Raw genomic sequence first — 18,165 nt, forward strand, 5'->3', positions numbered from 1 at the left:
CTTCCGGCTTTCTCTGTATGACGGGGATAGAGCCCCGGGGGTGTGTATGGCCTGCAGTAATAAGGGTCGTTGAGCCGTACAAATAGCCGCATGATCCGCGGAAGCTACGATGGGGCCAACGGAACAAAGAGTGATACATCCCACGCTCCAACACTCCCGCCATTTTACGCACCTGTGCTTTAACACGCATCAAAAAACACTCGGCCGTTATCTACGAGCCAACCGCACGATCCTGAATAAACCACTGCTGCAACCCTTCTACTTTCCTAACAATTTACAAGGGGGAGAAGATATCTCGCATCGGTTGCAATTTTCATTCGTTCAATTCGTTGCTGCGCGTCCTTAAAAATCTTCGGAAATTGTCATTTCAAAGGGGAATAAAACTTTAGATTAAATCTGTAATAATTACATGGCAAATCATTCGATTAAATCGTATACGCTCGTTCATTCATTTACGATGAATGTTTGAATTGACATTTGTTTTCTATTTCCAGTGGTGACGAACGAATTGTCTTCCAATGTTGTTGGAGATCAATCTGAAGAAACTAATTTCAACGTGACTGTATATCGTCCGTTAAATTTGCCAGGAAAAATTACATCACAGATCGGTTAGGTCCCCGAATTATTTTCCGAGGCGTATAAAGCCATCTCAATCGATTCTAAAGCAACGTTACGTGACAATGGGATTATAGGATTTTTCCCAGCTATCCAAAGTAAGGATCTCGATGATATAGTAAGCGTGTCAGGTACATAATATCAGCACCGAAAAACCTACTGGGAAAGCGATCGGTACATCGAGCATATCAATCACACGGACGATAAAGAGAAGAAGAGAGGATAAAAAGGTCGAGTTTGAAAAGGAAGGAAAAAGAGCCAAAGAGAGAGACGGAAGGAAAAAAGTGAAAAATTGAAAGTCTAAAAGCTCCACTGCATGTAGGAAATATTGTCCTTGCCTGGTATTGTCCACCTAACGGCTCAGGGTGGCTTGTGGACAAAGAGCACAGCGATAAAGGGTGGTGGTCCAGCCTACAAGGGTTCATAACCGAACGTGTCGTAGGTGTGGTTTGACTTTGGTAAAGCACCGACTGCCGCGATGTGTATCGAGACGTTTTCCCCATAACCCTGCAGGCAATGGTCTGTGAAAAATTCCAATCATCTCAATCGAACCCTCCCTCGCAAACGTTACACACCGCTTTCTGACACGGGAAGTGAAACGAGTCCCACCAAGTTTCTGTCCTTGCAGGGTGAGGGTCGAAACGATGGAACAGTAGTCGAGGCCTCGAATGATTCGATTCTAAAAGTGAGAAAAATTTCTAACGGTGAGAAAAGAATGAATGTAAAAATTTCGCAATGATTTTAATGTTGGAAGAGGTTTCTTCCTACCGACGTATGGCTTCTTTTCGCGATTCATTGATTCCTCTACTGTTCCGAGTTTCGACCACTCGGTCAAATCTAAATTTCGAACGTTGTAACTATCCTGAATAATTGAGGTGACATTGACGCGGGAAGGAAGGCTCACGAAACATGCAATGGAAACCACTCGAGATTCGTCTCGTGTACGATATGACAAGAGGTTAGAACCGCTGCCTGGGAACAAACCTGTCGCTCCAACTCTAATGTAATTCCAAAATTATCCCTCGAGATCAATTAATACGCATACAGCGATGGACGTGGGTAAGATGCGTAGGCGAGGGATGATAAACACCGCCGAACCAGCTGCGGTCTACGCGAAGGCGATGCTTAAGCAGCAATAAGTTACGTGATTAACCGTTCACGGTACCTTCGGGATCATTTGAGGCAAAAGCCAGAATTTTCTCTTTAAATATCTCCGAAATGCAATAAGGACTGGAGCGGACTCCACACGCTAAAACAAATTTGCAAATCGATTGTGTGGCCTGAAAGACCCAGAAGTTCGACGGCGTTAGTGTTTTGCAACAGTAGGTAAATTTTATTTACTTTATCGATAATATAAAGGCTCATTGGGTTACTTATATAAATTTTTATATGTCGATGTCCCAGATTGGCTTTATAAGTTTTTGCATGAAAGTGCAGGACGAAAAACGCAATCGCATTTTTTTCAGAATTTTTTGAACAAGCGTATCTGAACTGTTATTCAAGAAGTGGAAAAACAAAAAAATCAACCTTGTGAAATATGAAAGAATTCTTGAAAATCTTACAAGATATAAGAAAATTTTTGACACTCTTAGAAGATGGAGAATGTTTAAATAAATATATCTTTTCAAGCCGTGGTAAAAGAAACTATATTTTTTTGAAAGGAACTTTAAAACCCTACAGTATTACTTCTCGATACTTATTTACTTCGGATATAAATTTTTTTAACAAATTTCAGTTATTTTTCAAATTGTTGTGTGAATTCCGATTACTATTGGAAAATTCTTGATACATTTCATTCTAAAAACGATCGGAGCATGCGGTAGAGACCCTGGGGAGTACCCATGAATTTTTTCAGCTTTTTAAAACACCTACGACATGAAGAAAAACAGGACATAAAGCACCCAGGGTTTTCGCGGAAGCAGTAAAAGAAAGGGGTTCCATGGAGGGTTAAGTCCCGTTGGGAACGAAGTGTCAGGTGGTAGAACCGCGGCTTACGATTAGGCTGAAGGTGGCGGGTCTCAGCCTCAAGGTTCGAAACCTCGAAGGCACGTAATCCCCGGGTAGTTAAGTCACCGATGATGAGTCTAAAGCAGCTCCTCGCCTGCTAACGAATTCGCCAACTCAGCCGGATGTCCGTCGGCCGTTTCGCCACAAACGAGCCAACTCAGCCAGGCATCCCCCCTTCTTTCCTTTCTTTCTTTCTTTCTTTCTGTCTTTCTTTCCTTTTTCCCTTTCCGGGCTCTTGTCACATCGAGTAAGTGCGACGATTTCTTTCACCGAATCGTGGTAAAACAATCGTCCTCGGCTATCGGTACAGCAGCTTTGAGAAGGTCGTTTCTCTCCGATCGCAGAAAAGCCTTATCTAGAAGTTCGGATGAACTCCCGAAAATAGAATAAAAGTTTTTCGAAGCTGTAACGCGGCCTGCCGACCACCGACGCGATTACTTGTATACGTGTAGCCGCGCTTGGTTATCGGTGATTATCGTTCATCATCGACTACAAGCTCTGTAAGGATTCCGAAGGTCGCCGTTACGGCTCTCCTAAATTTCGACGACTGCCATTAGTTGTTGATCAGCACCCCCAAGAGGGTTGTGCTAATGATTACTCGCGAAGTTCATGTTCTCCATTAGTCGTTTATGAACGTTGTACCAAAATGTGTTTAGGGTTTCCACGTAATATCAGTTCACTGCACGCATATGCCGTCAGTTATCGAGGATTCCTTCAAGGACGGAAACATTAAACGATCCGATAAGGTTTACCATTTTTAAATATTTCGCCGTTAACTTTAAATACACCCTGCTCCGCTTCGTGGATAGTTTATAAAGAATTGATCTGCGAAAGTGAAAAATCGCCGACATTAAGTCGGCAAGAAGAAATTTCCACTTTTTTTGGGAAATCATCTTTATATATTTGACTCTTCTTTCGTGTAGTTTTCGCGATTCACTGACGTGAACCGTGATGTGAAAAAGGTACCTGCAAGATTATGGAAAAGCTCTTGTACAATCCCCGTTCAAAGTTTCATAAACCGAGCGATAATCTCACCGAAACTTTGTTGCAGGCTTTCGATGGCGATTACGTAGCTACGATTGTTTTGCAAACAAATTTGGCGTTATACATCTTGGTACGGACGAGCTTAAGAAAGAATTCGAAAAAGACAACGACATTCGTCCGTTATTACTTCCATATTTTTTGGCGGTTATAAATCACTCAACGAATACATTTTGAAATTCTCAGAAAAGTAATATCACATTTTCGAATTCCCGGTGACCTTACGGAGAAACTAAAACACTAGTAACGAAAGTACTCGGTCCTCAGAACCATAAATGCAATATCCTATCTTCTTGTTTCCCTCTTCACATAATTTAACAGTTATTTTATAACCATTATATTCAGCTTCTATTATTTTCTTATCGCATGGATTTTCCCCGCCGACCGAGACAGTTACATACGGAATAGGATAAAGTTCACGCTAGAAGAGTATACATAGCAAACAGATGTTTAAAATAACCAACGGTCTCTGACGGCAACCCGCAGTTTCCTGCGTGCAAGGAATAAGGATAAACAGAACTGTGAACATTTTATTTTTCGCTCTTCAATTAGGATGTGAATAAAATTCTCTCGGATTGTTAAACCGCGGAAAACCCGAAGTGACTGTACAGAACTGATAGAGTTAATAATAATCATTATAATAATAAGAACAACAATAACAATAATAATAATAATAATACGTGTTACTCGCATTGTTACATCCAATTGTCGTAATCAGCTGAGAATAGATATAACGATTCTACGTGCGCAACATTTATATACATATATGGTATAGAATATAATATAATATATATTGCGCTTTGATAATCCCGGGTTTTCCACTATATGCCTGACCTTAATCCCGTCTAGCTGGGATAGCGAACTTTCCTCAGAATGTAACAAAGAGGTCTCTCCGCTATCGAAGCCCTGCATCGAAATCCAAAGTAATTATGCGCCTAATCCCGGTGGTGAAAACTCGAATCATTCGAAAGAAAAAAGTACAACTTGAAGGGTAATTTTTCATCGGCTTATTATATAACACGAGGGGGGGGGGGGGGGGGGGGGGCGGAAGTTACCGGAAGAAAATGTCTGCGACAGGCTTACGTCACTGCCAAATGGCATTATATTATACACAGTAAATTTTTCACCATATTATACTATCGATTGAAAAGTTTGTCGCAATAACAGGGCTTGCGGAATGTTTATCGTCGGTTAGTCTGGAGAGGACAGAAATCAGCCGACTTTGACGAATTTCCTCCTTTCACGAGCAGTGTGCGGTTGCGGTCGTTGCATCGCAATTCGCGCTAAATACTCCCAATCCGCGTTTATTCTTCCAGCTCCGAAGATACTTGTCAATGTCGAGAATAAAAAAAGCGTTGTGCAAATTTTGGGACTGAGATCAGTTATTGATTAAAAACAACCGCGACCCAGGTTCAGAAAATAGCAATTTCAAATCGAAAAAACAAGATGACCAATTATTCGTTCGCGTGAGTGTGTCAGGATGTGAAAGCGAGGGGTGAGAACGATCTCTCGTCGTCGGTATCAAACAGCTGTCGGGGTTAAAAAAAACCACAACCCACCAGCAGCGAACAAACAATAACAAAAGCGAAGCCATTTCTCGGATCTTGGTTATCGTGCCCTTGCAACAAATTCAGTATGTGATCAAACAAGGGACGGGGGAAGGAGAGGACGCCGCATCTAGGTCTCAGATAGTAATTTATCTCTTTGACGGTTTTCCCCGGGTTGTTTTTTCCGCCCTTCGCCTCGCCTCGGTAAGGGTCAGGTACTTTCTTCCATGCGAAAGAGTCCCTCACGCACTCGCGAATCCACCTGCAAACGTACATCATACATCCCGCAGGCCCTCAACCCTCCCCCCTCCCCATCCTTTTGCTCTGGTTTCCGGTTACCATAATCGCGAGCTTAACACAGCTCGATGCTGTTCCGCTTTCGCCGCGTTCTCCGCGGCTGTCCGCCCCTCCCCCCATTTTTTCGCTACTTTGTTCCTGACCCTAAATCTCCGTCACGGGTAACGGAGATGAGCAGAACGGCGAGGGGCGGGTTGAAGGGGGGGGGGGTTTCGCTTCATGATTCGGATAAGATTGCCACTGAATTCCAAGAGAAAGAGATACGACTGCCGGGACGGGGTTTCGATTCCGAAGATCGATAAACACGCTCTTTGTACCACTCCAAGGGTGGAATTTCCATGAAATTAGATTTGTACCGGCGTATATTCCCGGGGGATCCGCACACGCTGATCGTGAGTCTCGTACGCGGATATCGAGGATCGCGGATATATTCCGGCGGGATTATTCGACGCGTTTTAATTACCAATTACCCTTGGTATTAAGCTCGCCGATTTTATAGCGATGGGCTAATTGTAACCTTTGAATGAGACCATTTTACATACCATTCAAGATTATATTTTCCATCAAACTGCCTCCAAGTATGCTGTTTGTATAATTTCCAGAAATTAGATTGACGTATATGGATTCTTTGCCACTCTTATGCTTCAGAGACATATAATACTTCAAAAAATTCACACCTAGAAGTGTACTTTAAAAATTTATCCAGAGGTCTCATTTTTTACTCTCTTAGTCTCGCGTACTCAGCTGCATTAAAATTCTGAATTATATAAAAGCTGTCAACCATTTTCAGGCTGCTCGTATTTTGCAACCCCGCGACTTCTTTTCTTCGAAGACTTTGGTACGTACGAAATGAAATCAATAGTGGGCGAAAGCTTACCGTGAGGAAACAAAGTAAAAAATGTGTCTTCATCATTTCTTGTTGATTGAATCAGCTCAATTTACTTTTTCTGTTCCCATCAATCGAATATTTAGCTGTTTCTTTTTTCATTTGAACGGCGATCAAGGAGCAAATCTCGAACTTCATTTTGCGTCAGCAGCACTGATTCTTTTTCGCGATTTTTCCTTCTTCGACATTAAATAACACCCTCAAAGCACGAGAGACAAGATCGAAACCGGCAGGTTTATACAGTTAATCCTGTCCTTAGAACCCGGCAGCCTGACCCAATTACCTACGATAAGCCAGCGCGTGACCTCAAATTAACAGCTTGTACAGAATTGATCCCGTGAAAAAAAAAGACGAGAAAACCAAAGCAAACAAAACGCATCGCTCAGAAGCAATGGGCCAATCAAGTGCCGGCGAGTGTACAAGTCGGGAAAAGTGATCAACGGTTGATATTAAATTTGCAGACTCCTTGCCAATGTCAAAATATATGTACTTGGTGTATTTACAAACTATACTTATACGTGAGCTGCGCCAATGTTTAAATTTGCAAAATCTTGCTGGAATTTTCATTTCAAGAATAAATCAGGCCGTGCAAAATTGACCAATTTATTGAAATTCATCCACAAGAAAAAAGCAGGAACGTGTAATTCGAGCGTGCAGTGCGAATAAGTAATGAATTGATATTTTGAATAATCGCTGGCGCGGTCGAGTGACGGAGGTTGCGATATGCAAAACCGCGAAACTTGCATCGTGCGTCGCATTGCACTCGTCACTTCGGTATTCTAATAATAAAAAAGTAACCGGCCGTAAAAGTGTTTTCTTGGAAATTTTAAGTCCGTTGTAAATATTATAGACATGACACAAACTACGCACGTGAACTAACCAACGGCTATTAAGATATACGTTAAATTAAAATTAGGCAGCTACCGACGACAAAACAACCGTATGGTATTTTCACGCTCGGTTACTGACTTCCTCTGGTACGCGGTAACATGCGGGCAAATTCATCGCAGTTGCCGCTTGAATTAAGCAGCATTTATTCTTCTAACGTCATGCATTTTTATTCCTATATTAACATCTGAATACAAAAATCAAATGAATAGGCCAATTTCTAAACTGTCCTAGTGACACTAAGTTTTGGTAATGATTGATTAAACTTCAGAAATGAACAAGTACCAGGAATTTTTGTTTTATAGCAAGATTGTAACGGTAAGAAAGCTCGCCTAAAACGAACACGTTAGTCAAAATCTGAAACGGTAGGAAATTTTAGATTTCAAATTGCAAAATATTTCTCAGATCTAGTCCGCTGTTATTGTTAACGTGACGTGCAAATATAATTATAAAGCTCAGGTTCGACGATCCGATTTCAAGGAATTACCAAACGTATGTAACTATTTTTTTATCGCAGAGTTCAAATCTTACTCATGATTCGGGCTACACATAAAAAAATAATTTCTACGTTATTCTAATTCGATACATGCAGTTTTTGGACACTTTATACGTATAATATATGCTTCTAATTATTTTTAACCCGTTACTGACAACTCCCTTGATCTGAAGAAGTTACACGATGTCGTTTATCGTTGAATATTGTCCTCAAGTATCCAATTTGTGTGACGAAATAAAACAAGGGAGGAAGTCGAGGCAAGATCTCGATTGTCCAGCTGTAGGAAATCTTAAATGCGACGCCCGAAGCAATCATATGTAGTATCGACATATGGCGCATATAATTATGAAGGAAACGCAAACGATGAAGAAAGTATAACCATTGCGAGGTACATAAATAGTAGCGAAAGTTGAGAATTATTTAAAATATATGGAGCCTTGTGTTCGCCATCCATTTACGTCGAATGCAAATTATTTTTCTGCAGCAGCGAAGTTCGACGTTCCGAATGAAAATAACGATAAATGAATTTCGGCGTCTGCGAAGGATAATTTTTAAATTCAGTAAGATAAAATTAAAATACGTCTACAGTTGAAGAAAAGACAGCAAAAGCATCGTGATTTTAGAACGTTAACACACCGCTGCGCTGTGCGGATATTCGAGCATGCCTGTGTGCGAGGAGTAATTATTTAATCAGTAGAGACAACAGCAGTACCCGCACATGAGCCAAAAACATATTTGGCATGCTCGTTTCGCGGACACGTGGTTTTCTGCCACCGCGAACGAAGGGAAACGATGCAATTGTCTTTCACCGCGGTACTGCAGTTTACGTTGTGCAGTGTAGCGTGTGGTCAAAAGTAATGAGTTGCAGTCCGATGCTATCGTGGCACGCACGCACGCACGCATGGCACGCACGCAGATGCACTTTGCTCCATTAGGTTGTTAGAATTTTTGGAAACAGAACGGTTGTCGAGATCGATTCGTTCGCTGAGATACTATTTTACTTTCGTTCTTACAGATTTTTCGGTTATTACAAAAATTGAACGAGATGTGTGTTTGGTAATTATTTTTACATTTTTCCCTCGATGATCAAAGTCTGCAGCCTGGAACGCTGCTGCGAGTTTCAGTGAGCGACTCTTTTGAGCCGAGTGGCGTTATATCGGCCAGGGTGAAAGGTTTTAGAGGAGAGCATAAAGGTTCGCCTGGCGGAATATATATTTTATACACCGAAGGTTGATATTACTATTTGAAAAGCCAATCGCACAGCGTATTGGTAGGCGGAATATAGGAGTCTATACTCAAAAGCGAAATAAAATTTCTTCGCTTCCCGAGAAGCAGTCCGTCCGCCTACTACACTGGAATTTACCGGATGACATAGAGGAGCGAGTGAATTCGAAAAGGTCGGTGTGCGAGAAGGGGAAAGAAAATAGGGTAAAGTGTACATCGTACATATTCGTTTGTAAGCTCCGTCGCGAAAAATGGAAAGACGCAGATAGGGCGGGAAAAAAAATGAGTCGCGTCGATATCCAGAGAGGCGTAAAATTCCCTGTTGAGTCCTCCGCCATACCTTTAAGCTTATGTCACATTTATTACTACCCCGGAATTCTGCATGTTGAAACGAACCTCCCGCCTTACTTTATACCTATAAAGGATCACAGCCGAAGATAATTTTATACTCCGAAAATTGATCGAGAGGAAAATATGAACCGATACCTACTATTTTCCGTCACGGCAATACCTATTCGTCATTTTTTACCGCCAAAGACGGGTGGCTGTCTGCTGTGAAATCGACATGATTCGCTCGACCGAAGCCTCGCAAAAGCAGTAAAACCCACGAGAATATGTACTTGTAGTATACGGTGGAGCGGATCGTCTCTCTTTAAAAAACTTCCCGCTTCGTATAACCGATCGGGGTGATTGAGTACGGACAGACGTTTATGCGGGTAACGATCTGCAGCTTTTGAATTTGGATTCTCTTTATCGAAAAAGATACGCGTCTAGTTGTGAAATATAGATCCGTATCCGATCGGAGGAAGTTCTTGACGTAACGAAAAATTACGGCGAATTCAGCCGCTTTAACCGAATATTAATTAGCAAATTTTCCTCGTAATGCAACATTGAATTACGTTTAAGCGTTTATTTTTCACACTCTTTTTACTACTATTCCCTTCTACGCTATTTCAATTCTATTCCCCCCCACTGAACAGCTTTAACTTCTAATTACCCGCGTGTACGTAGTTTGCTTCTAATTACTCTCCTCCACCCTGCGACAACATTTTCCACTTTTTGTTTACTCGTAAGTACAGGTATGTCGGTTGCACCGGAGGTTGATTCTACCGTAGTTCCATCAACCGAGGAGCAAAAGGACCCATCAATTTAGTTTAGTTGGGTTATTAACGGGGATTTTTAATTCTGATTCAAGCGTGCGCACATTCTATTATAGTTACACGAGAATTGCCGCAAAATTTTAACCGTCGATGGTATGATAAGAAAATACGTAATAACGAAACAACAATTATTATCCACAAAGAAAAAAGAGATAATTTCAATTAATACCGTTATTTTTTTTTTTTTTTTTCAAATTAGCTCTTTATCCAGGATTTCATTCCCTCCTAAAGCAAAAATATTTCAACTCCCGCCTGTGCGTCGGCAACCGTTAATCCACCAATGCAAGAGTAAATGCCTAGCGTACGGCACCGGACTCGCAGAGATCCGGAAGCAAATGGCGCTCATTTGAATTTCCATCGAGAGTTACGTACCGAAAGCGGATTTCCGAGCTTAACAGCGCTTCCGCAAATCAAGAGCTTTCCACAAGGTAAGATCAGGCTATATTGAACTCACCACGAACACCGCAAGGTGCTGAAGCGACCCCATCCAAATGTCGAGGTATTAGTTTATATTAAACCGCAAATGTAGGTACATGTTTAATTAACGATTACTTATACGACTCCAAGAGCAGGACGTAGTCAAGCAGTTTTCTTAAAAGCAGGTCAAGGTACGTAGATTGAGTTGACTTGCGAGATTCGTGGAATTGGAAAGCAAATTAAGTCTGCTTCGTTAGCTGTTTCGTTTTCCTTTCCCCTCTACGTCGAAGGTTATTCCTGGGCGAGTTCGGGGCGAATTCGGTTATAGCACGACCTTGCCTCGGGGTAAAAACGTAAAGCGTAATACCCTATACCAAAATGTACAACATCGGCGTTTATCGCGCGCCAGAGTTTCACGTTGGACAGGTTTCCCCCAATTTTTTAATGTTTATTTTCCTTTATTTATTTTCATTATTCCAATCTTTTTTTTGCTCCCTGTCTCGCTTTTTCACCTCACGGTTTTAATCCTCGTTCCGATTCGCTCGCAACCTTTTGTATTTTATTCTCGTTCGCGTTTCTTTTTATTTTCTTCATTCCCCACCACCGTTGTCCTTCTTTTTGCCATTGTTTTTCATCGGATTAAGCAGAGCAGCCTCAAGTCCCGAGCACCGTCGTAATGGAGAAACGATGTAGCGCCTGGCAGGCGACGCGAGGATTGGGAGAAGCTCCGCTGGTTATCGGAACTCGGATATCGGGGGAGTAAAAGTAGAAATCGATCGAAATGGTAACTTTTATCGCGGGCGTCAAACTACCTGCAACGGATTTATAAAACTACCCAACGAACTTGCCACTTTACCCCCTACCGCGCTGTGTATTTCGCCGTAGTAAAATATTCCACGGATTTTCAAGACTCCTTTATATACCCCCCCCCCCCCGTCGTTCGCCAGGGCGAGGCGTCCTGCAACTTTTGCACCTTCTTTATCTGTAACTTCGACCACCGTCAACGGGATTTTCAAACTCCGGAATCATATTCAACACTCGTTTGCATCGATTTATTCAGCCTTATCTGACCAGAATACAGAAACGCGGGATGTTGCCTGTGGAATTTCGAAGAGTTCGAGAATCTGCGGAGCTTCGAAATTGTCTGATATGATCGGATGACTTCGAGCTTTCCTTATCACAGCAGCGCTTACTCGAAAGAACGCTGGACCGACGTTCCAATATGAGAGATCCAGATGCTCGACTTCGGTTTCGAGGTGAATCTACGACGTCGCACCTCAGTTTCCTTATAATTAATAACAACGTAGTTGGACAGAAACTCACGTCTTGGGCCGACAGAACTCTGGTGGCAGGCTGGATAATGGTGCTTCCTGAGTGGGGTCGGTGATGCAAGGACTCGACGGTGTCTTCCCTCGAGCAAACTCCGCTATACCAGGGTAGGCCGCCTGCACAGTGGCGTCTGTTGCGATACTTCCTCCAAACGTGCCTGAAAGTATTTGAAACACGTGGAGGATAATCGTTGAAGGGGACTTGCATGCTGAGAGAGAGAGAGAGAGAGAGAGAGAGAGAGAAAGAGAGACGCAGGGTTAATCTGCTGATTGAAGAAAATTTGCAGAATTAGAGGTTTGCGTCGCCGTTGTTGTCGTTGTTGTTGTTGCCACCGTTGTGCTCGTTTTTCTGGCTGGTAGAATATTTGGCCATCAACGGGAATAAAGTAGCCCGGCTATATTGCCGCTGGCTCTTTTAATGCCGTTAATGACGTTGCGCCCGAGCAAGTAGGGAAAGTAGTTAATTCGTATAAAAGTTAACCAGGTTTTGGGGTTGGCTAACGATAACAAAGTGCCGGAGCGCCGGAGCAGTTACTTAACGGCAACAAGGCTGCTTTAATTACCGTGAAAATCATGTAAAATTCAGAGTGGGAAAAGCTCACGGAGGAGTCTTCGTACAGCTCGCGCAACGCAAATTCATTCTCTAAGATAACCGCGAGTATACTCTTGTTTTGTCACACCCAAGGATAGGGTTGGAAGGAAAAAAGCTACCCTGAATATAACTGCGATTAGCGTTTGAACAGCCGGGAAAACTTTCTCAACGCTTGTATTACACAACACAGAAAACGGGGAGTAAAAAGAGGGTTGAAAGTGTGGTTCAGTTACATGGATTATACGTCAAGTTCTAATTCGAATTTCCTCGCGTTTTGTAATCGCAATGTTTTATTAATAATTTGTCTTAAAAATTAACCCAAAAACCACGTCTCGTATAAATTGACTTGAATTTTCCTTCAAATCGTTAACATCACGAAAATTTCCACCTAACTGTTTTCGCTAACTACAGGATCAAATGATCCTTCGTTTCCTGACGCGTTTCGCTATCGTCGAAACTATTAAACGTGTATGGATATAGAATGACACGATAGGCGGTAAGGGGAGGAATGTAATCGATCACGGGGGGTATCTTTGGATGAGCGATCGAGGTGTTACCGAGGAGGAGAGAAGTAGGTGCTTCAAGATGAAGGAGTTTCCGGTATCTCGAGAAACTCGAGACGCCGAAGACTAAAGGCTGCTGTGGACGAACTCGCGACGAGCCTCGAGAGCGCTTTGCCCATTGAATTGCAACATTTATCAATGTCAATCGTAGCCGGCGGGTATCGCTCCGTCTCCATCTTCGAGTGGCATTAATATTTCGATTTCGGTACCTGCAGCTTATACGTATTACGTAATATACGGCTGAGAAGAAAGGCGAGGGATAAGTCAGCAGCTGACAATACTCCATACATCTTTCCATTTTCACTCCCGCCCTTTTTCCCTTGGGCGATTTCGCGCGTTATAACGAAAATATATCGTAGAATGTACAGGATGATGAATTAATTACACCCCCAGCTGCGAGGCTCGGAATAAAAATCGATGAACCAGAGATGAGGAAATATCACGCTTCCGCGAAACCGCGATCAGCTGGATATTCAACCTATCTCCCCAGCATTCTTCGCACTAGTTTTACACCTCTCTAAAATCTTTATGACAAAAGCGTAACGATCATCCATCAAAGTTTATCTCCTTTATTTCTTTCCCGAAGTAAATACCCGCTTTTTTATCGGTATCCATTAAATCCTGAATTTTTGCCGATTGAACCCTGAGTACGTAGTTTTAAATTAAAGAATCACAAAGGATCATTTCAAGCAATGGAACAGATACGAAATTCATGATTACGAACGCGGTGGATACGATGAAAAGATTTTTCCTATAATGGTAATTTCTAAGCGACTTTAAAGCGTGATGAATTTTTCGTGGGGAGAATCTTGGCGTCTGATGGTTATAACAGAAAATTCTGCCTTCTACCCTGTTACCGAAAGGTGAAAATTTAACACGAGGTGCGTGCCGAACCGTTGGTACAGTGTTTAAGATTTCATATTAAAGTGCAAAGTCTTGTAAGATCTTACCTGACTCCAAATGCAATTCCTAGTGCCACTATCAGCGGGAGTAACGTGCATATGCAGGCTAGAAACACCGTCTGCATGTCGGAGAAGGCTGCTAATATACCTGTAACAAGAAGTGAAGAAAAGTTACGTAAGATTGTTCCCAGCGCAGGTCGAGGGGGTAGAATTTAATTTTGAAATTTGTTAGAAACAATTCACGGGAACATATGACGTCACGCGTCTGGAAATCCAACCAATTTTCAAATCTCTGTAAGAGTCCTGCAGTTAAGTCATGTAAAAAAATACGTATACAAGGATAAAAAAAAAAAAAGAAAAAAACATTGCCATTCGACATTTTGAGACGGAAACCCTTCGGTTTTTTCCTCAATTAATTCCCTGCAGTGTGTGCGAGGGTGGCTCTAAGGCAGAGAATAAGTGTCTCTAAGGGGCGGTCACAGCGACGCACTTTACGACCGACCCTCCGGTCAAACGTCCCCAAAGGAGTTGACCTACGTTGCAAAGTCAGCCACTGTAGATACGAAGCAAATCCCCAGAGAAGGCTCGTGAACCTCGAAGGCAAGCGAAAGATTTTGCGTGCTTAGCCAATGGCGTCGTCGAGTGGTGAATATTTCGAGAAATGAGCGAGGCGTGTGATTCGGCATTCGAGGGAGAAATCGTCGCTAGTCGAAAGAAAAAAACTGAGGCCTTTACGTGAGTCGAGTATAGCTGAATTTTTTGGAGACCGGAAACGCGGTCCCGTAACGGGGCAAGAAATGGGGTGGAAAAAAAAAGTAGGCGAATAGGAACAGTTTCGTCGCTCTGTTCCGCGATACCGATTGATGGAAGGAATACCGTTCGTCAACTGTCCGATGATTTGACCGAAGATGGTTTGACGCAAAGGTGAAAGAAACGTCATGTCGAACCAACTTGTTATTATCAAAATTGCCGATGTGGAGAAAGACAGAGGAGAAATTAATTCGCACTGAAAATGTTACCAAATTACAAATACCGAAGGACGAGTGTCTGCGGCAGGTTTATAAACGATGAGCTGCTGTTGGACAGACGAAAAATTGTGCAAGCTCGTTCAGCTCTATTCGAAGTACAGTAACCTATGGGACAGGAGCCATCCTTGCCACGACAATCTGCGAGGCAGATATAATTCTTACAAAAAAATTCTCGCGGTAAGAAGGAAATGAAAAAAAAAATACAGACCAGCAGAGAAAGAAAAACAACAACAACAACAACAACAACAACAACAATAATAATAATAATAATAACAACAACAACTTTCTCACCACACACCTTTACATTTTCACGCTATGAATTCATTATGCAAATCCTGCGGAAAATATGTATATTTTCCTTCCCTCGTTCTCTCCCCACAGTCCCTCTCCATGCCTGCTCACGTATCCGTCAGCGATGTTCTCTGCAAGCTCAAAGATCTTCGCGCCGTCTACGTATGTGAACTTCATAAAATCGAGGCCGCCTCCAAAGCCGGATCCATCTACAGACCGAGGTATACGTGGTTTGAACCCATGAACGAATTTCTTTACTGCCACTTGGACGCCGATGAAAAGCTCGCTGAATTTTCGGTGAGTATTTGTGACTCGGTTTTATTTTCCCCTTCGATCTGGGAACGGATATTAAAAGAAGGAAACAAACCATAAACAATAAAAACCTTTTTCGTTGATCAGTCATCGGAAGATGACGAGACGTCTTCGGAAGAAACGCTGAATGTTTGCGAGAAGCGAGACTGCTGCGAGAAATCGGATTCCGTCACGGAGTCGAATTCGGACGGTTCGATTTGCCCGGGGAAGCACAAGTCGGGTGGAAAGAGAAAAAGTAGCTCCTCTGTTAAACCGGGCAGAAAAAGCAAGGCGTACTTTCTCCGTTCGCCGACGATGCTCAGATCGACAAGGATGAACACGAAGTATGAAATTCCGAGAAAAACTGGCGGCGCTTCTTCCTCGTCAGCGAAGAATTCTTCCTCGGTCAGCAAAGGCATGAGCTGCCGCGACAATGCCGAAGACACGCAGCAGTGCACCGAGCTGGACGTCAACATGACGTCATCGGACGTGTTGATAAAATACCGAAGAACAGAGGTGAGTATAAGAAAAAAAACAGTGGCGACGATATTCTCAAACGGATTATTCTAGATGACGGAATGATTGACGAATTAATATCGTGCTCACAGAACGTGAACGGGGACGAGAAATTGTACAAAAAAAAATTCAAGGGACCGAGGAGGTCGAGCGGAAAATCACCGTGCTTTAAAAACATCAAAATGGTAATATCGCGGTCTGGATACTCCGGGGTAGGGTCAACGAGCGGTTGCTGCGACATCAAAGACGAGGATACGGAGCTCTGGGACATGATGTCGATGCTAGATTTGGAGCTGCCAGGCCCATCGGTCAAGTTGCTGACCAGCTCATCTCCGAAAAGCAGCAGCAGCACCACCACCGGCAGCAGCAGTTCCGAGTCACTGAAATCAGGGCGTTCACATTGCTGCAAAGACTTGGACGCCGGCAAAGACCTGCGAGAGAGAAATGACGAAGACCTTTCGACACCCTGTCGAAAAACCCCCAAGGTCGTATGCCTCGGGGACGGAACAGTCTTCGACGAGAATGTGCTCGAACTCCTCGAGGACTTGTCCGTCAAGATCTGTCCCATCGACGTCGGCTGTCGCGGTGGAACCTGTTCGACGGCACCGAAGCACGATGACCATTCTCAAGACTCGGCACCCTGCGGCACCTGCTCGACGATCACCAGGCCGATAAAAAAGTATGATCCTGACGACGCAGAGGCACCGTCGAAGAAAGAAGAACCTGCAAGAGAGAAAAAGAACGGCGACGATGAACAAGAAAGTTTTGGTAAATCGGAATCTGCTCTTGAGGAAAACGTGGAAGAGGAGGTGAATCCTGTTCCGAAAAATTTAGTGATGAACTACAACCTCAAGGTGGAGCTAGGCAAGTCGGGTTGGTTGAGTGTAAATGTGCATTTGGATGATTTTCATCTTCGTCGGTGTCTCTTTTGACCAGCTAACGGCAGGTCCTCGTCCGGCCGAGAGTCGTTCATCCACGAGGCCAAGAAGGAGCTGTGGGAAGCTGAGAAACTGTACAACAGTGGAAAGTTCGTAACGCGTGGAATTATCGACAGTGATTCGAAGGACGAAGAGTCTGCGAAGTTCGACAAGTTTGGGGCGGAAGTTGCATCCTCGCTTAAGAACATGGGAAAACATCGGGCGTTGAAGTTGAAACAAGCCATCGCCGAGACGATGCGCATGGATGAAAAGCGAAGAAAGTTTTTCTGATGTATAGCCTGTTCGGGTAACGAGATATTCATACGTACTGTCTGAACTTGTCGCAAGTCGATGATCGCGATTTCGAGGTGAACGAAGAGCGCCGAGTTCCGACAGTAGTTAGACAGAAATATCGTATTCAATACTGGCTTGGTTATAGGTTACAAATGAAAAGGCTAAAATGTAAATTTCGAACGATGAACAAGTTTACCGATAGGCGGTTGCTCGGGACGTTTAAAATCTCCTTATCGTAGGATGAGATGAGCTGGTGTAATGGTAGAAAATTGTTGAACCAGCCGGTGCATGTCTGCGAGAGAGATGAATGGTCGGAGAGTAAAATCTGCCGGCTAGTTTGCCTGTACAAAAGATTTCCCTGTCTTTGGAAAAAGGACAATCCGTCGTACATGGATAATTCCATGCGTCACTCGGCATACAGCAGCATTCATCAAGGTATGGATACGGCCCATGTGACCTTTACGGAGGTTATGATAAAGATACGGGAAATCAGACGTCTCTACGTGAACGAGCTTGTCAATATTCTGAAGGCGCACAAATTGGGCCGAAAATACGAACCTCCCCAAAAGTGGTTTCTCACCATGCACAAATTTCTCTACGAGCATCTGGACTTTGACGAAACTGCCGAGTTGAAGACGATCGCTGTAAGTGTATTTTACACGGTACATTCGTTCTTCTTAAAAATTTCATATCGGTATTCATTTCATTTCCAGGGTCCCGAGGAGTCGGATGATTCCTGCTATCGCGAACACGACGAAGACGACGATTCGGATTACGCGGACTCCGATACGCCACCGCAAAGTGATTACACCGCCGACTCGAGTCGTGAATCTTCGCGGTACGAGGGCTGCGGAGGAAGAGGTCA

At 43.3% G+C, this 18,165-nt stretch overlaps 1 protein-coding gene across 3 annotated transcripts in view; it reads right to left on the minus strand.

The window, feature by feature from the left end:
- LOC124176903 overlaps nt 1-18,165 on the minus strand; it is a 108,626-nt gene that overhangs the window by 57,678 nt on the left and 32,783 nt on the right. For 2 of the 3 annotated variants that reach the window (XM_046558764.1, XM_046558763.1), the window contains exons 3-4: nt 14,012-14,111; nt 11,902-12,064 (exon numbers count right to left, since the gene is read on the minus strand). In XM_046558764.1, the coding sequence (XP_046414720.1) occupies nt 11,902-12,064; nt 14,012-14,111 (263 nt within the window). Of the gene's footprint in view, nt 1-11,901; nt 12,065-14,011; nt 14,112-15,665; nt 16,173-18,165 lie in introns of those variants that run through there. The other variant, XM_046558766.1, reaches the window with a different exon arrangement.

The sequence above is a fragment of the Neodiprion fabricii genome, chromosome 2, assembly GCF_021155785.1.
Source record: "Neodiprion fabricii isolate iyNeoFabr1 chromosome 2, iyNeoFabr1.1, whole genome shotgun sequence".
NCBI classification, from domain to species: Eukaryota; Metazoa; Arthropoda; class Insecta; order Hymenoptera; family Diprionidae; genus Neodiprion; species Neodiprion fabricii.